The 15,365-nt window shown below is 24.3% G+C and overlaps 1 protein-coding gene across 2 annotated transcripts in view; it reads left to right on the top strand.

The window, feature by feature from the left end:
• LOC145841891 (kelch-like protein 9) overlaps nt 1-15,123 on the top strand; it is a 29,383-nt gene extending 14,260 nt beyond the window's left edge. The window contains exons 3-16 of one of the 2 annotated variants that reach the window (XM_082949188.1): nt 1,195-1,273; nt 2,825-2,972; nt 4,869-5,026; nt 7,740-7,841; nt 8,324-8,431; nt 8,578-8,754; nt 9,019-9,159; nt 9,717-9,784; nt 10,706-10,799; nt 11,124-11,234; nt 12,914-13,010; nt 13,294-13,357; nt 14,101-14,357; nt 14,541-15,123. In XM_082949188.1, coding sequence (XP_082805314.1) covers nt 1,195-1,273; nt 2,825-2,972; nt 4,869-5,026; nt 7,740-7,841; nt 8,324-8,431; nt 8,578-8,754; nt 9,019-9,159; nt 9,717-9,784; nt 10,706-10,799; nt 11,124-11,234; nt 12,914-13,010; nt 13,294-13,357; nt 14,101-14,315 — 1,562 coding nt within the window. In that variant the 3' untranslated portion in view covers nt 14,316-14,357; nt 14,541-15,123. Of the gene's footprint in view, nt 1-1,194; nt 1,274-2,824; nt 2,973-4,868; nt 5,027-7,739; nt 7,842-8,323; nt 8,432-8,577; nt 8,755-9,018; nt 9,160-9,716; nt 9,785-10,705; nt 10,800-11,123; nt 11,235-12,913; nt 13,011-13,293; nt 13,358-14,100 lie in introns of both variants that reach the window. The other variant, XM_082949187.1, reaches the window with a different exon arrangement.
• The last annotated feature ends 242 nt before the right edge of the window (nt 15,124-15,365 follow it).

Consider the following 15,365-nt stretch of genomic DNA (forward strand, 5'->3'; position numbering starts at 1 on the left):
TTGGGCGTAAAAATATCAATTAATTTTTTTAAAGCAAAATAAGATTAAATGGTAGTAATAAGTGTTAAAGTACTGCTACTTTACAATATGAAAAAAGCTTACATGCTATAACTTATTATTTTCTTTTATTTTTCCCCATTAATTTGGATATACATAATGTTAACAATTTTCTTAGAGTATGTAAAACAAAATAAAACTTCAAATAACTTTGTTTTGTTGTTGTATTTTCCAACTACGTTTTTAAAGATCGCGGAAATGATTTTGTATCATTCTAAATAAGCTATATAAACTGTTATAAAAAAGTGTTAAATCATAGTTTATAGTTGTATTTGTAAAATTTATGCATTTAAGTGACTTACATATACAATATTGTTTACACATATTCCAGAAAACACTGTAACAAAACATGTTTTATTGTATACAAGTTACTTACATATGAATTATATTAAACATATTCAACACTTTAACAAAATATTAAAAGTTTCGAATTGAAGTCACTAACAATACATATAATTTATAAACGATAAAATATTAAAAGTTTTGATTTGAAGTCACTAACAATACATATAATTTATAAACGATAAAATGTTACCCATGTGACAATAAGTTAACTTTTAACTCTCCTGGGATATTTGATTTTAAATGCTAAGAGTTCATTCATTGATAAAAAAATTTAGTTTCGTTCTATTAATACAATATCAGTTGTTTTAAAGTTATATAAAAACATAGGTATAGATAGTTAAAAAAACAAAAAGAAAAAAACACTTACAGAAAAAAATGTACATGAATTATTATACAATTGCTTTGTATTTTTATACTTATTTTTTATAGGCAAAGAAAAAATAGCATTTATGAATGCACACTATTTTTGTTATCTACCAAAGTATTTTTTATATTTACTAATATTATTCATTTATTTTAGGCAAAGTAGAAATAAAAATTCAAAATGTTCACAATTTTTTATATTATTTAATATATTATATTTAATTTATTTTATTTTTTATTTTAGGCGAAGTGGAAATCACAGTTTAAAATGCTCACTATTTGTTATATTGTTTATTTTATTATATTTATAATTATTAATTTATTTTTTTTATTATTTTAGGGGAAGTTGAAATAACAGTTCAAAATGTTCACAATTTGTTATATTATTTATTTTATTATATTTGTATTTATTTTATTTTTAATTTTTAGGCGAAGTAGAAATTACGGTTCAAAATGTTCACGACGTACTTTCAGCTGCAAATCATTTAGACGTCGTTTCCGTTATCAGGTAAAAATTTATCTACTATATCAATAACATGATGTATTTTAATATGAATGTGACAAAAATAAAACTTTACAATATTGAATTTAATTAAACTTATTGCTTATAATAAGTTTAAAATATTTTAAGGTATCTAAAAATTGTTTCTATTGGTGTTTTATCTCTGTTTAACATTTTTGTTTGTAATGTATACAGGGTTGCCAAGAAACCTTGAAACCTGTAATAACAAGGAAAAACCTGGAGTTTGACACTTTAGGCTGAAAAACCTGGAATTTGAAAAATTTTGAAAAAAACCTTGAAAAAATAGAATTTTTAATGTACAGTAGTAAACTTACGATTTGAAACAATGAAATTTATCATATAAATGAAATAATTTTGTCATCATCCAATTTTTTTTATTAAAAACAGATTTAAATAGCTTTACAGTATCTTTTCAATGTTTTTATACTATTTAACACAGTTTCTTACTTTAAACTTTACTTTAAACTAAAAAAAGACCCAAAAATGTGTACTTTTAAAATCCTGGAGGAATTTTTGAAAATTAGAGAAAATTTTCCAAAAACATTTGGCAACCCTGTGTATAAAATATTTGTAGATAAATATAGTTGTTAAAGTCTAAACATTTCGGCTTTTTAAAGTAAAGCTACAGACGACTGAAAACAGTTATTTAATGATGCAAAAATGCACTATAAAATAGTAGTTCAGCAATTATTTCTCAAGTGTGCTATCAGAATTGTGTAACTATACATTTATTGCATTATTAAGTACTCATTAGACCGGCTTTCGAATGCACTTAATAATACGTTTTAATTGACATTTAAGCTTATTATTTTATCACAAAAAGATCAAAATTTACTAAGGGTTGAAATATTAAGAAAATAATAGCTAGAAGTAGGTTTTTAACACTATAAAATAACTTAATAAATAAAAAAAAATTGATTATTTAAAAGGTTAGTTGACATAAAACTTACTTGTTTTTATTCAATTTAGAGTAATTTTTTTAGCTTTATACAGAAAAACTATAAACAAAGTTTTAGTCATAATTTTACGATAAGAAAATATTGAATCTAAATAAGTTTTCAAGACTAAATTGTTTACAAATCTGTACTTTTTAACAGTCTTTGCTTTGAATTTCAAAAAAAAAAAAAACACATAATTGTAGTGAAATTAGCAAAAAGCTAAAACTAAATTACATCAATATTTACTTAATTTTTAATTAAAATCAAAGATTTTTGTTCGAGCTCCCTGATTGAAAATTATCTGTACAAAACTGTGTCGAAATAAGCAAAACATAAAGTGTAGTTGAAAACTTTAAACTTATTGACAACAAAAACCTTTAATACCTCTTTTTTTAACAGTTTTTGTTCCGACTTCCTTAATAGCGAACTATCAGCGCAGAATTGTGTTGAAATAAGCAAAATAAATAAATTAAACCATAATACTTTCTTTTTTTACAGTTTTTGTTCTGACTTCCTTAACAGCGAATTATCAGCGCAAAACCGTGTGGAAATAAGCAAAATAAAATAAATATCAATAATTTTTATTTTTTTTTTTCAGTTTTTGTTCCGACTTCCTCAACAGTGAACTATCAGCACAAAACTGTGTGGAAATAAGCAAAATAGCCAGGTTTTTCTGTTTACAAAAAGTCGAGGAAGCTGTCAAAGATTTCATTCTGAGAAACTTCACTCAGTTCGTTCAAACACAGGTGGTTAAATATAACTTATATTTAAGACTTTATAATTAACAGATTCAATAACTCAATTACAATCATTTGTTGCTATCATTAAACTTGACTGTAAGTACAAATGTAGGAAGTTATGTATAAATTATTTTATTATTTGTATAATAATATACAAATATAAACGTAACATTTTATACAAAAAAATTTTAATGATAGTTTAATTTTTTTTGGATGCAAAATCAACTTGTAATAGTTTTATATTTGTTCATGTAAAAGGGCAATTCAAATTTATGAAAATTCTTTTTCATCTTCAGCTGTCAAATTACACAAAGCAGTAAAATTATTCAACGCATTGTTTCATAATAAATAAACTTGAATCTTTTATGTGGTTTTGGCTTCAATGAGTTTTCAAGCCACAAACGTTTTCAGTATGGGATTAAGCTCTTTAGTTGTCAGTTTTTCATACAGTTGTGTTGTACTTGTAAAAATTATTCTTCTTATCTTGAGCTATAAGTTCGGCCTTATAAACGTTTTTGTTTGTTTTGTTGCATTCTCATTTCAAGTGTTATTTAAATATTTTGATAACTATTTATATAAAAAAACTTCACCAAACATGATGTTGTGTAATAAAAATAATTTGTTTTTGCTTTCCTAACTTTGTATCATTAAGTACTTTTTAGGTGTGACACAAACATCAAAATATTAAATAAATGTTTACCTATAATAATAATGAAGGGAATTATGTTTCAAGTTTTAAAATATTTACTAGTATTCAAAATGTCTCTAGTAATGCTTGTCTTTTTACAATAATAACATAAACATTATTTAAAAATGCTCCCAAAAAGTATTGTTTAACTAATACTATGAAATTTAGTAGTAAAATAAAGTAAAATGAGCATTTACGAACAAATTAAACACATATATCGGTTTTAGAATCTATTCTTTTTATTGATTATTATTATACTCTTTTTGAACTGCTATAAGCTTTCAACATATAAACTGTTTATTCAATTGTAAAAACTTTCTTTGTTTAAATGTTTTCTTTTAACAATGCTATATAAAAACAGTGAAGCTTTATAGTTTGTTTAATATATCTAAATGTTTCTAAACTTTTGAAATAAAATATTCAGTTGATGTTTATAAGACATTTGAAATTATATTTATCTAGCTTTAAATAAAATATTTTGTTTACTAAATCCTATAGTAAATATACTAACAAAGCAATCCTTCATTATAATTTTATCTATATAATACTTGGTAGGGTGTAGGTATATGTATTTTATTTATTAATTAGTTTATTATGTATAAATAACTTAAATTTGAATATTTAAGTTTGCCAAAAACTTACAAATTAAAAACATTAATTAAAAAACCAAACATTTTTAGAAACTAAAACATATTAAAATCTACATCAACTATCTATCATTTTATAATATAAAAGTAGTCTTCATACTAGTAGTATTAAGTAAAATAAAAGTATAGATAGTAATATACTTCATAATAAGTGATGTTATAAATAAAAATAAACATATCAAAAAAAATCACATATTTTTTTTAGTCATCCCAACAAGATATTTGTGAGTTACTATCAAATAATAATAAATAAAAAAAACATAATAAAGTAGATTGTATGAACAATTTTATTGCAGGAATTTCTAAAACTTTTACTACAAGACATATGTAGATTATTATAAAGTAACATATTAATAGCATATTTCAAAATTTTCCTAACAATAGTTTCTAAAATATATATGGTTTATTATCAAGTAACAATATAATAAAATAAGCATAAATAATAGACCATATCAAAAACATATTCACAGGAATATCTGAAACTTTCACAGCAAGATATTTGCGGTTTACTATCAAGTAACAACATAAGAAATAAATATAAAATAATAAATAGTGTTAATTTCACAGGAGTATCTCAAACTTTCACAGCAAGATATTTGCGGTTTACTATCAAGTAACAATATAAGAGGTCATTCCGAAATTGATTTGTTTGAAGCAGCTAATAAATGGCTTTCATATGATCAAACTAGGTTGAAGGAAGTAAATAAAATTATGGAACACATTAGGTTAGATTTTTGTAAATTAAAAATATAATATCAATCGATAATTTATGCTTAAAAATGGTCATCTTATGATACTGCTAGATTGAGCAAAGTCAATAAAATTATGGAACATATATGGTTTGATTTTGTTTTAAAAACACCCTACTTAATATAATTAAAAATAAGTTTTGTGCTAGTTAGTGGAAAACTTTCGTATGATAGTACAATATTAAATGAAGATAATAAAGTAAAGTAGCATTTTAGGTTAGATTTTTGTAAACGATATAGAAATTTTCTACGTTTTAATTGTAAATGTACGGTTCTCATACGATAATTAGGTTATTTATGAATAAATACTTTAAAATGTGTGTTATATCCTTTTAATTTAATTTTGTGCTAATAAATTGACTTTATGTAATCAAATTTAGTTTGGTTATTTTATTCCTATGACAAAGTCTTATAATTCCTTCAACTAAGAAAAGTTTAAATAAAAGATTATGCTTTCACAAAACTCTATACTTAGAATACATTTTCCTGTGTAAGAAAGTAATGGTTTATATTGACATATAGTTGTTAAAATGACAGAAAAAAAAATATATAAAAAATGTGTTATAAAATATTAATATTTGATCACGACTAAATATTTGCTAAGAAAGTTACTTTTGATTATCAACCAAGTTTAAACCAAATTTTTCCACCGCCTAGATAAGATTTTATATTTTTAATATTTTTTTTATTAAATTTGTTAATCTTTATTTGTTCAGAATGAACCTTAAATTCTGTTGTAACTATTCTTAGTCAAGTAGTAATTTATTAAAATATATAACTTTATACAATTATTTAACTTGAATTTTTTAGGGCTAATGTGTATATTAAAAGTTATAAGATACAGTGTTTTATTAAGATTAAAATTTAACTTTCATGTAACTTTTGAGTTTTATACTTTTAAATTTTTATTACTTCCTGATTTTTTTTTTATTTTTACAAAAAAAAAAGTTAAAAGTATAACCTTTTATTATAGTTTTATTTCAAAAATGTTTACTGCTATAACATACACGTTTAAATATCATTGTAATTTTTTAAAACTATAAATACAGTTAAGTATTTCAAGTTTTTTTTAAAAATTTTATCATTAGATTTAAATGCTGTTATATAGTGAAATATAGATAAGTTTAATGTCAAAAATAAATATATCATTCTGTTTTGTGTCTGTAAACAATTATATATTTATCAGCAGTTTATTTTTACTAGTATTTTCTTTATTCTTGTTTCATTAAAACTGTTCAAAACTTCTTATTTATTTTTAACCCTCTAAATAAGTATATGAGTTAAAAAATACTAATATTATAAGTGAATCCAATATTTGTTAAAAATAGTTGGAAAATAATTGAAAACTGAAAACTAATGAAAATATTTAAAAAAAAATTGAAAACCAAAAACTAATGAAAATAATTCATATTTTAAACTAAAACAAAAAAATTGATTTTTAAAGTATAATGTGCATTACGTTTTCTACTAAAGACAAGTTAAAGACATTTTCTAATAATTAAATCAATATAAAACCATAATTCTTTTAACGCATGTTAAAAGTTTTAATTTAATTGACATGTCTATACCTTAAGGCAATGTAGACATAATTTAGCAGATTAACGTAGGTATTAATCATATTAACATTGACAATTTAATATTTCAACGAAGAGAATACTTCGATAAATCTCAAATTTTTATGTATATTGTATTTTTATACCCTCGGGTGTTTAATGCTACTAGATTGCAGCAATACACGAAATTTCAATAAAAAAAGTTTTACATGTATTAAACAGATTATTTTATGTATAAAGTACAGGGTTCATATAACAACATGATAAAATACATTGATTATGTCAAATAATGTTTTGTGTAAAAACATATAACAAAACTCAAATTTAATCTTACGGTTTGTTCTACGCTAAGTGGTTTACGAAAATAAATTATTCGTATAAACATGACAGCTAGCTGTTTATATACGCAACAATCTTGCGTTAACAAAGATAGATTTAAAGTTGAAAGTATAGTTTCACTTACATGCTGGGAATTTTTGTTTATATTATTAAGGCTGGGGAGTTTTAAGTGCTGGTTAAATCTGACTCAAAATAAATTTTCAGCAAATCAATAGTTGTGAGTGACAATGAAGAAAAATATACACATAGTTTGAAACACGTGTAATAAGATTTAAGTGAGCTTGAAATTAGTTTTGTGTATTTATGCAAATCGGTTTAATAATGTTGTATAGTAGCTAAGTTTGCAATATAAAAAATTGTATGATTACACTATATATTTAACTCTGATTATGGATTCTTATCAAGCTATATAGATTGCTATCTTTCGCTATTACTAGTTATTAGCAAAACAATTGTCCTTTAAAGCATAACTTTGCTTGGTAATTGTGTTTATTGAATTATCCGCTTAATTTGTATTGTAAACCAAATACTTTTGGCTAGTTAGATTTTTTTTCGTAAAGTTAAAATAAGTAAAAACTGTATTTAAATCTTTAAAGTTAGACATATCTGTTTACCAATAATGGATAAACATGTTTTTGCTTATTGATTAATTTTAAACAGATTCTCACTAATATATCCAGATGATGAAAACAAAAGTTTTAGTTTTAATAGTTTATTTAAATATTATAAAATTTTACATTTATTTGTATATGTGGTATGTAGTTATTGATATAATAGTTAATTATCGTTTTACACAGATTCCCACTGATATCCCCAGAAGATTTAGACGAAAAAGTACAAACAGTTTCATTCATGCAAACAGACCCCGATTGTATGAAGTTATTATTTGAAGCATCTAGGTTAGAATTTATTAATACATATTAAATATTATGAATTAAATTTTATATGATCCAGATTGTATGAAGTTATTATTTGAAGCTTCTAGGTAAGAGCTATATATAAAAACCAGTATTAATAATTATATTAAGGTATGTTAACTACTTTATTAAATAGTTTTTGAAGCATCAAGTTATAAATAGTCTAATGCAATTTGTGAGTTGTTGAATTAAATACATTTAGTTTATTAGTTTGAACAAATGTTTTAAAACAGTAGGTAACTAGAGTTGTGGCATTTTTTTTTTTAATAATTTTTATTTTTTTTTTGTAATGTGTTTGTTAGGTTTCGAAATATGGGTGGTTGTAATACTTTTCAAAAATACATACAATAATTATTTATTATTACAGATATCACATGTTATCTTGCAAGCAAGCTTTATTGCAAAGCGGTAGATTGAAGTTTTACACTTAAATAAAATATAATTTGTTTGGTTTATTTATTCAGATATCATATGCTCCCCTGCAAACAACCATTACTACAGTCAGATAGAATGAAAGTTAGAGCTTCAACGCCTTGTTTAGTAGCAGTTGGTGGTAAAGAATCAACAAATAGGTTTGTTCTTTGGTGTATGAGAGTATTTTAATATATATACATTATATATATACTAACATATGGTTAAATTCACACAAAGTCTCCCACATACAAACAGTATGACTTACATACTTCAGTTATTGTAACTATTTGTTATTCATCCACAGAGTCTCCCAGGAAATCCAGGTTTTCAACCGTGACACTAACCAGTGGCTCCACTTGGGAGAAATGGAACTTCCTGCATACTGCCACTGCGTGGCGGTGTTGAGCGATTTTCTGTACGTGGTCGGGGGACAAGAGATGTTCGACAATAATGGGTCAACTGCTATGAGTAATGTGTTTAGGTGAAATTTTATATACATATATGTATTATTTTATAAGAAATATTTGATGTTAGTGGATCAACTGCTATGAGTAATGTGTTTAGGTTTTAATTTATTTTTTATTGTTATTATTATTTAAAACTTGTTAAAAAAAATCTACTATGATAATGGAAGTACTTCTGTGACTATGAATTAAAGTTTACAAAAATATTTGACAACTTATTTTACAAGTTTTATATGATAGAATTATTTTTTTTGTGCAAATATTTCATACATTTCTCACAGATACGACCCCCGCTTCAACACTTGGATGAAGATGAAAAACATGCTTGAAACGAGAACCGATTTTCATGTTTCTGCTATTGACGGGTTTCTGTACGCCATAGCTGGTAGGAATCACACAGGTCCATTGGCTTCTTGTGAAAGGTTATTATTTACTAACTATTTTTACTGATTATTATTTTATTGACGGGTTTTTGTACGCCATAGCTGGTAGGAATCATACTGGTCCACTGGCTTCTTGTGAAAGGTTTTAGCTGTTTATTATTATTTTATTGACTGTTGTTTTATATGCAATTTTATTGGTGATTTTTATTAGCTTCTTGTGAAATGTTTTAATTTTTATTTATTAATATTTATTCATACCTTTTTAATGATAGCTGGTTGTGTGAGGTTTTATATATTTTTATTGACTGTTGTTTTATATGCAATTGCAAAATCACATTAGCACACCGGCTAGTTTTAATTTTCGGTATAAACAGTTTTTTATTAATACTTTTGATTTTTATTACTCCTGTTGCTGTTCAAAAAGTTCGAAATATTAGACTCATGTTTCTTTTGCGACGTGTTTAACAGTTTAGTAGGAAAACCATAAGCAATAATGAATATCTAAAACTTGTGCAACATTAAAACCATATTGTACATTACTTGATTTTACACAAAAATCTATAGTACTTTTAACACAGAACAAATTATTTTATCAGATTCAGAATTGAGAGAAACCAGTGGGAACCAATTGCTGACTTACCCCATGCAGTATGTGCTCATTCAGGTAAAATAAATATGAATTATCAACATAAACAGTATAAAAAAATATAAATTGCTGGTTTACCACATGCTGTACTTACACACTAAGATATTTTATAAATAGTTAAAAAAAATTATATATACGTAGTACCGGTTTTCTATATGTTGTATGTGCACATTCAGGTAAATATAAATAAAATAATCAATGATTTTATAAAGTAGCTGATTTACCTGTTGCTATATGTTCGCATTCAGGTTAAAATTTTTAAATTAGATTTTTTTAACACTAATACATTGTAACCCATAGATGTTGGTACGCTTAATTTGTTAGGACTACTAATCATAATTAAATAATACTTTAACTATTTTTTATTAGTACTAGATGCTACTTTAGTCTGTTTTATATATTTCAGACAATACAAATTGAGTAATGGATCTATTCTAATAAATGAACCACAATTAGTAATACAAGCACTATGTTTCAAAAATAACTGCTTGAAAATAGTTCAAATTTAAAAATAGTCAACTTTTAGTGAGCAGTAGACTATAAAACAAAGAACTATAAGTGACTTAAGTTTAACTCAAAAGATTAAAAAAGTTAAATATGATCTTAATGGTAACTTTATTTTCTAACAATATTCGAAAATCAACATCTAAATAACTAAGTTGTTATACAATTCTAACATTAGTACTTTACACAGCTCACAAATAAATGTAAGTATAAACAATAGTTCAGTATAATACTTTACTGCACAAGACTTTATTTCCATTTGTTGTATTTTCTTTCCTAACTCTAGATATTCTACATTTAAAACAATGAAACCTTTAGTAAAACACAGTACTTTCATTACAATATAGTTTTAGGTTCATTAATCCGAAGTAAAATGTATTTTCCAGTTTTTCATACTGTTCTTATTTGTGTTGTACTTATACTTTCTCTACATAGGCTCACCATGCCAGGGTAAGATGTATATCGCGGGTGGATTTGCGAGCGATGGTTTTCAAAGAGAAGTCCATTGTTATCACCCTAATGAAAACAGGTAAATAAATAATTTATTTGAAATTTATTGAATATGTGCAATAAATTATGTATTTAAAAAAAAGCGTTGTTATAACCCTAATGAAAATAGGTATTAAGTGATAATAAATAAACCAAAAACGTTATTAATATGTACAAAAGTAGGAAAAAAACAACAAAAATTAAAATAGTAACTTTGTTATCTCTCTGATCAAATAGTTATATACATTTTAATACTTTTAAGATATGTTGTTACTTTTCAATGAAAAAAGTTGCATGTATTTCAAATAAATAAACTAATCAACAGAAAAAATAATAAATGATTAAAATTAGTAAAACTTTACAGATGGGAAGCCAAACCCAAATTGAAAACTGAGCGTGGACTCCATTGCATGGTGGATTTCGGTGATAAATTGTTCGTTATTGGTGGAAATAATAAAACTAATGGCGCTAGAAGGTAATTGTTTGTTTGTTTTATTTATACTATTATTGCATGGTGGATTTTGGTGATAAATTGTTCGTTATTGGTGGAAATAATTAAACTAATGGCGCTAGAAGGTAATTGTTTGTTTGTTTTATTTATACTATTATTGCATGGTGGATTTTGGTGATAAATTGTTCGTTATTGGTGGAAATAATAAAACTAATGGAGCTAGAAGGTTATTGTTTGTTTGTTTTATATTATTATTATTTTACGGTGGATTTTGGTGATAAATTGTTTGTTATTGGTGGAAATAATAAAACTAATGGCGCTAGAAGGTTATTGTTTGTTTATTTTCTTGATATTATTATTGTATGGTGGATTTTGGTGATAAATTGTTTGTTATTGGTGGAAATAACAAAACTAATGGCGCTAGAAGGTAATTGCTTCATTTTTTGATAATTAGCTGTATTTTTTTATTAACCAGGGTTGCCATAAAATCTGGAAAAACCTGGAACTTGAGAAATTTTAAAAAACCTAATATTTCAAACTATTTTTACATGTAAATAAATGATTTTATTTTAATTACAAAAAGTCTATCATATACAACAATTTTTGCATTATTTTGAACTTGATTTATTGTAAATAATATTTAAAGTTAAGTAGTATACCAGTATTTTTTCAATATTTTCTCTTACTATTTTAGACATTTTTACGTTTAGTTTAATTTTAAATGATAAACAAACTTGTACTTTCAAAAAATTAGAATAAATTTAGAAAACCTGTAAAAATTTCAAAAAATCTATGGCAACCTTGATTTTACGTCTAAATATATTTATAGCATTTTAATTTACAAAATAGTTTTAGTGAAAATGTACTAAAACCAAACAAAAACTAAGACTAAAATACGAACTCTTACTTTTAATGATGTAAGATTTTTAGATGCGTTTTAGTAACTTTATGTCCAATTTTTTAAATGTATATTTTGTATTTAGATTTTCTATAATCAAAGTTTTATTGTTTACTTCAATATATGTTACAAACAAAAACATATTATCTACTGAAATTTATTGTACAGTCATGAACAAAAATCAATGAATTTAATATTAACAGAGAAGTACTACCTACCAAAATGTACTATGCATTCGCATAAAAGTATTTTAAATCAATTAATTAATACCTAATAATAAATAATAACTAATAGTATTTATTATATAGAAACTTTTCAAATTTCAGTATTGGGATTGGATTTTATAAAATCAAAGTTTATTTTGTTTACTCTAAATAAATGTTACAAACAGAAACATATTATCTACTAAAATGCACTGTACAGTAACTGAACAATAATTTAAATAAATATTTAGTTACAGAGATGTCCTATCCACAGAAATGTATTGTACAATTACAGAACAATACTTAACTTATTTTCTTTACAGAGATGTCCTTTCCACAGAAATGTATTGTACTGTTACAGAACAATATTTAATTAATTTTTTTCTTTACAGAGATGTCCTGTCAACAGAAATGTATTGTACAATTACAGAACAATATTTAATTAATTTTTTTTCTTTACAGAGATGTCCTGTCAACAGAAATGTATTGTACAATTACAGAACAATACTTAATTAATTTATTATCTTTACAGAGATGTACTATCTACTGAAATGTATTGTACAGTTACAGAACAATATTTAATTAATTTATTTTTATTACAGAGATGTCCTATCCACAGAAATGTATTGTACAATTACAGAACAGTGGACTGAAGTTGCTCCCTTATTTGCGGGTCAATCTGAAGCTGGAGCTGCAGTTGTAAGTTGAATTAATACAGTATAAATTATCAAATTTAATTGTATTAGTTGTTATGTATTATATACTTATCAAGATATCAGTGTACGTTTGTTTATTTGCTGTAAAATCTGAAGCTAGTGCTGCTGTAATAGAACCTATTAAAAATAAAAAAATAATATATTACTAATGACACTATTCAAGACATTGTAGCACATTGTTATGATTAAATAATATCAATATGTTAATATGTTTATGATGTATTTTGTTGTGTTTCATGTAAATCTAAAAAAAACGTATTTTTTAGGTTGATGACAAGATATATGTTGTAGGAGGGCACACTTGGAGAGATAGAAAAGATGTTAGAACTGGTTAGTTTAAAACTTATTAAATATTTAAAAAAATATTTAAACTACAACTGATATGTAGTTAAAACACTTGGAGAGATAGAAAAGATGTTAGAACTGGTATGTTGAAAATAAATAATAAATATAAATACAGCTACTGGAATATATTTAATTTCTGTATTTTACTAACTTGGAGAAATAGAAAATATATTAGAACTGGTAAGTTTAAAATAAATAATAAATATAAATACAGCTACTGGAATATATTTAATTTCTGTATTTTACTAACTTGGAGAAATAGAAAATATATTAGAACTGGTAAGTTTAAAATAAATAATAAATATAAATACAGCTACTGAAATATATTTAATTTGTGTATTTTACACACTTTGAGAAATAGAAAAGACGTTAGAACTGGTAAGCTTGAATTTATTTTATGTAAAAGTATAAAAAACAAACTATTTGTAAGACATAACTTACACACTTGGAGAGATAGAAAAGATGTTAGGACTGGTAAATTTAAAATAAATAATAAATATAAATACAGCTACTAAAATGTATTTAATTTATGTATCTTACTAACTTGGAGAAATAGAAACAGTTAACACTTACAGTTTTGTTTAGTACCAAAATCAAAATGATAATCAAAAAGTATATGATAGAACAATATTAAGAACATAGATGCAAGTTTCTATCTTCTTAAAGGTTTTCCAGCAACATTATATTTTCATTAAATAAACCATTTAACATTTATATTATCTTCACAGTTGCTTGCTACGACCCAACACTGAATGTATGGCAGAAATCAACAGACTTCAGCGAACCGCTAACATCAGTATCATGTTGCGCGTTGAAGGTACCAGCACCACTGCTAGCTTCGTTACCGCTTCAAATAAAAAGAAACAATCAGCAGCACAACAACGGTAACAACAGTGGAAGCAACGAGAACATACAGATCGAAGAAGAATTCGACATGGCATAGACATGAGGAAAAAAAATTGATAAAATCATCATACTTTAAATTGTAAGTACAGTATGACTTGATTTTCATGTGAAAAATAAGTGTTTTGTAACGTACGACTGTTTCTATTTTATATTGCTTAACACAGAGTTAAGTAATATTTTTTCATGTTAGTTTTTTTTATAGAAACATAACATTTGAAATTATATATGTTACATAGGTTAGAATAAATGTATTTTTTTTAAGGGTATAGATGTTTAAGAAAAACCACATGTTGACAAAGTATTGAAAAAATTAAAAGTGAGAATTTTACTATAATGAGGAAGGTAATAATTAAAATTTATTATATGGTCTTGAGTTCATGTGAAAATTAAATATTTTTTTAGTTATAACTGTTTAAGATTAAGTAATTGTTACGAATATTCAAAAAAAAGTTATAAACTGAAGTGTAAATATTAATTTATTAAAGGTTAATTAAAGTTTAACGGTCAAAACCTTTTTTTTTGTAAGATTAGACTCTTAAATGCATTTAATTAATTGATATTTAGATTTTTTTTAGAATATTATAGTTTTTAAAATAACTCCTATTCTATAAGCTAGCACTGATGCCAAGCAAAATCACATAACTCAGTCTGATTTCGACTTTATAGTTAGTAAAACTACTTTAAACGACTTGAAAAATGTTCAAGTTTATCCCTGTGTTTCTAAACAGATTTTTTAAAATCTATTGCTTTTTGTATACTTTTTTTGGATCCATTCACACATGTTTAATGCGTTAAATCAAAAGGTGATTAGTTTAAGATATTCTAATTCAAAACAAAAATTGAAAGTTTTTATTTACCGATGTTATTTTTGTAAGTTTGGATTAAAGTTTTAAAGTTTTTGACTTTTTAAATACTTTAAATATTTAGTTTAGTTGAGCTAACAAAAAGTGTTTTTCAAAAACGTTTTATGCAGTTTATAATTTTTGTAGCTTATTACAAGTTATTTTATTTTACTTAATAATAAGTTTTTCTGTGAATTTTAAAACATTTGTATCAAAAACACTTTGGTAAAAACAAAAGTGTTTAC

This window comes from Thalia democratica, chromosome 8, assembly GCF_965202585.1.
Source record: "Thalia democratica chromosome 8, ktThaDemo2.hap1.1, whole genome shotgun sequence".
Taxonomy (NCBI): Eukaryota; Metazoa; Chordata; class Thaliacea; order Salpida; family Salpidae; genus Thalia; species Thalia democratica.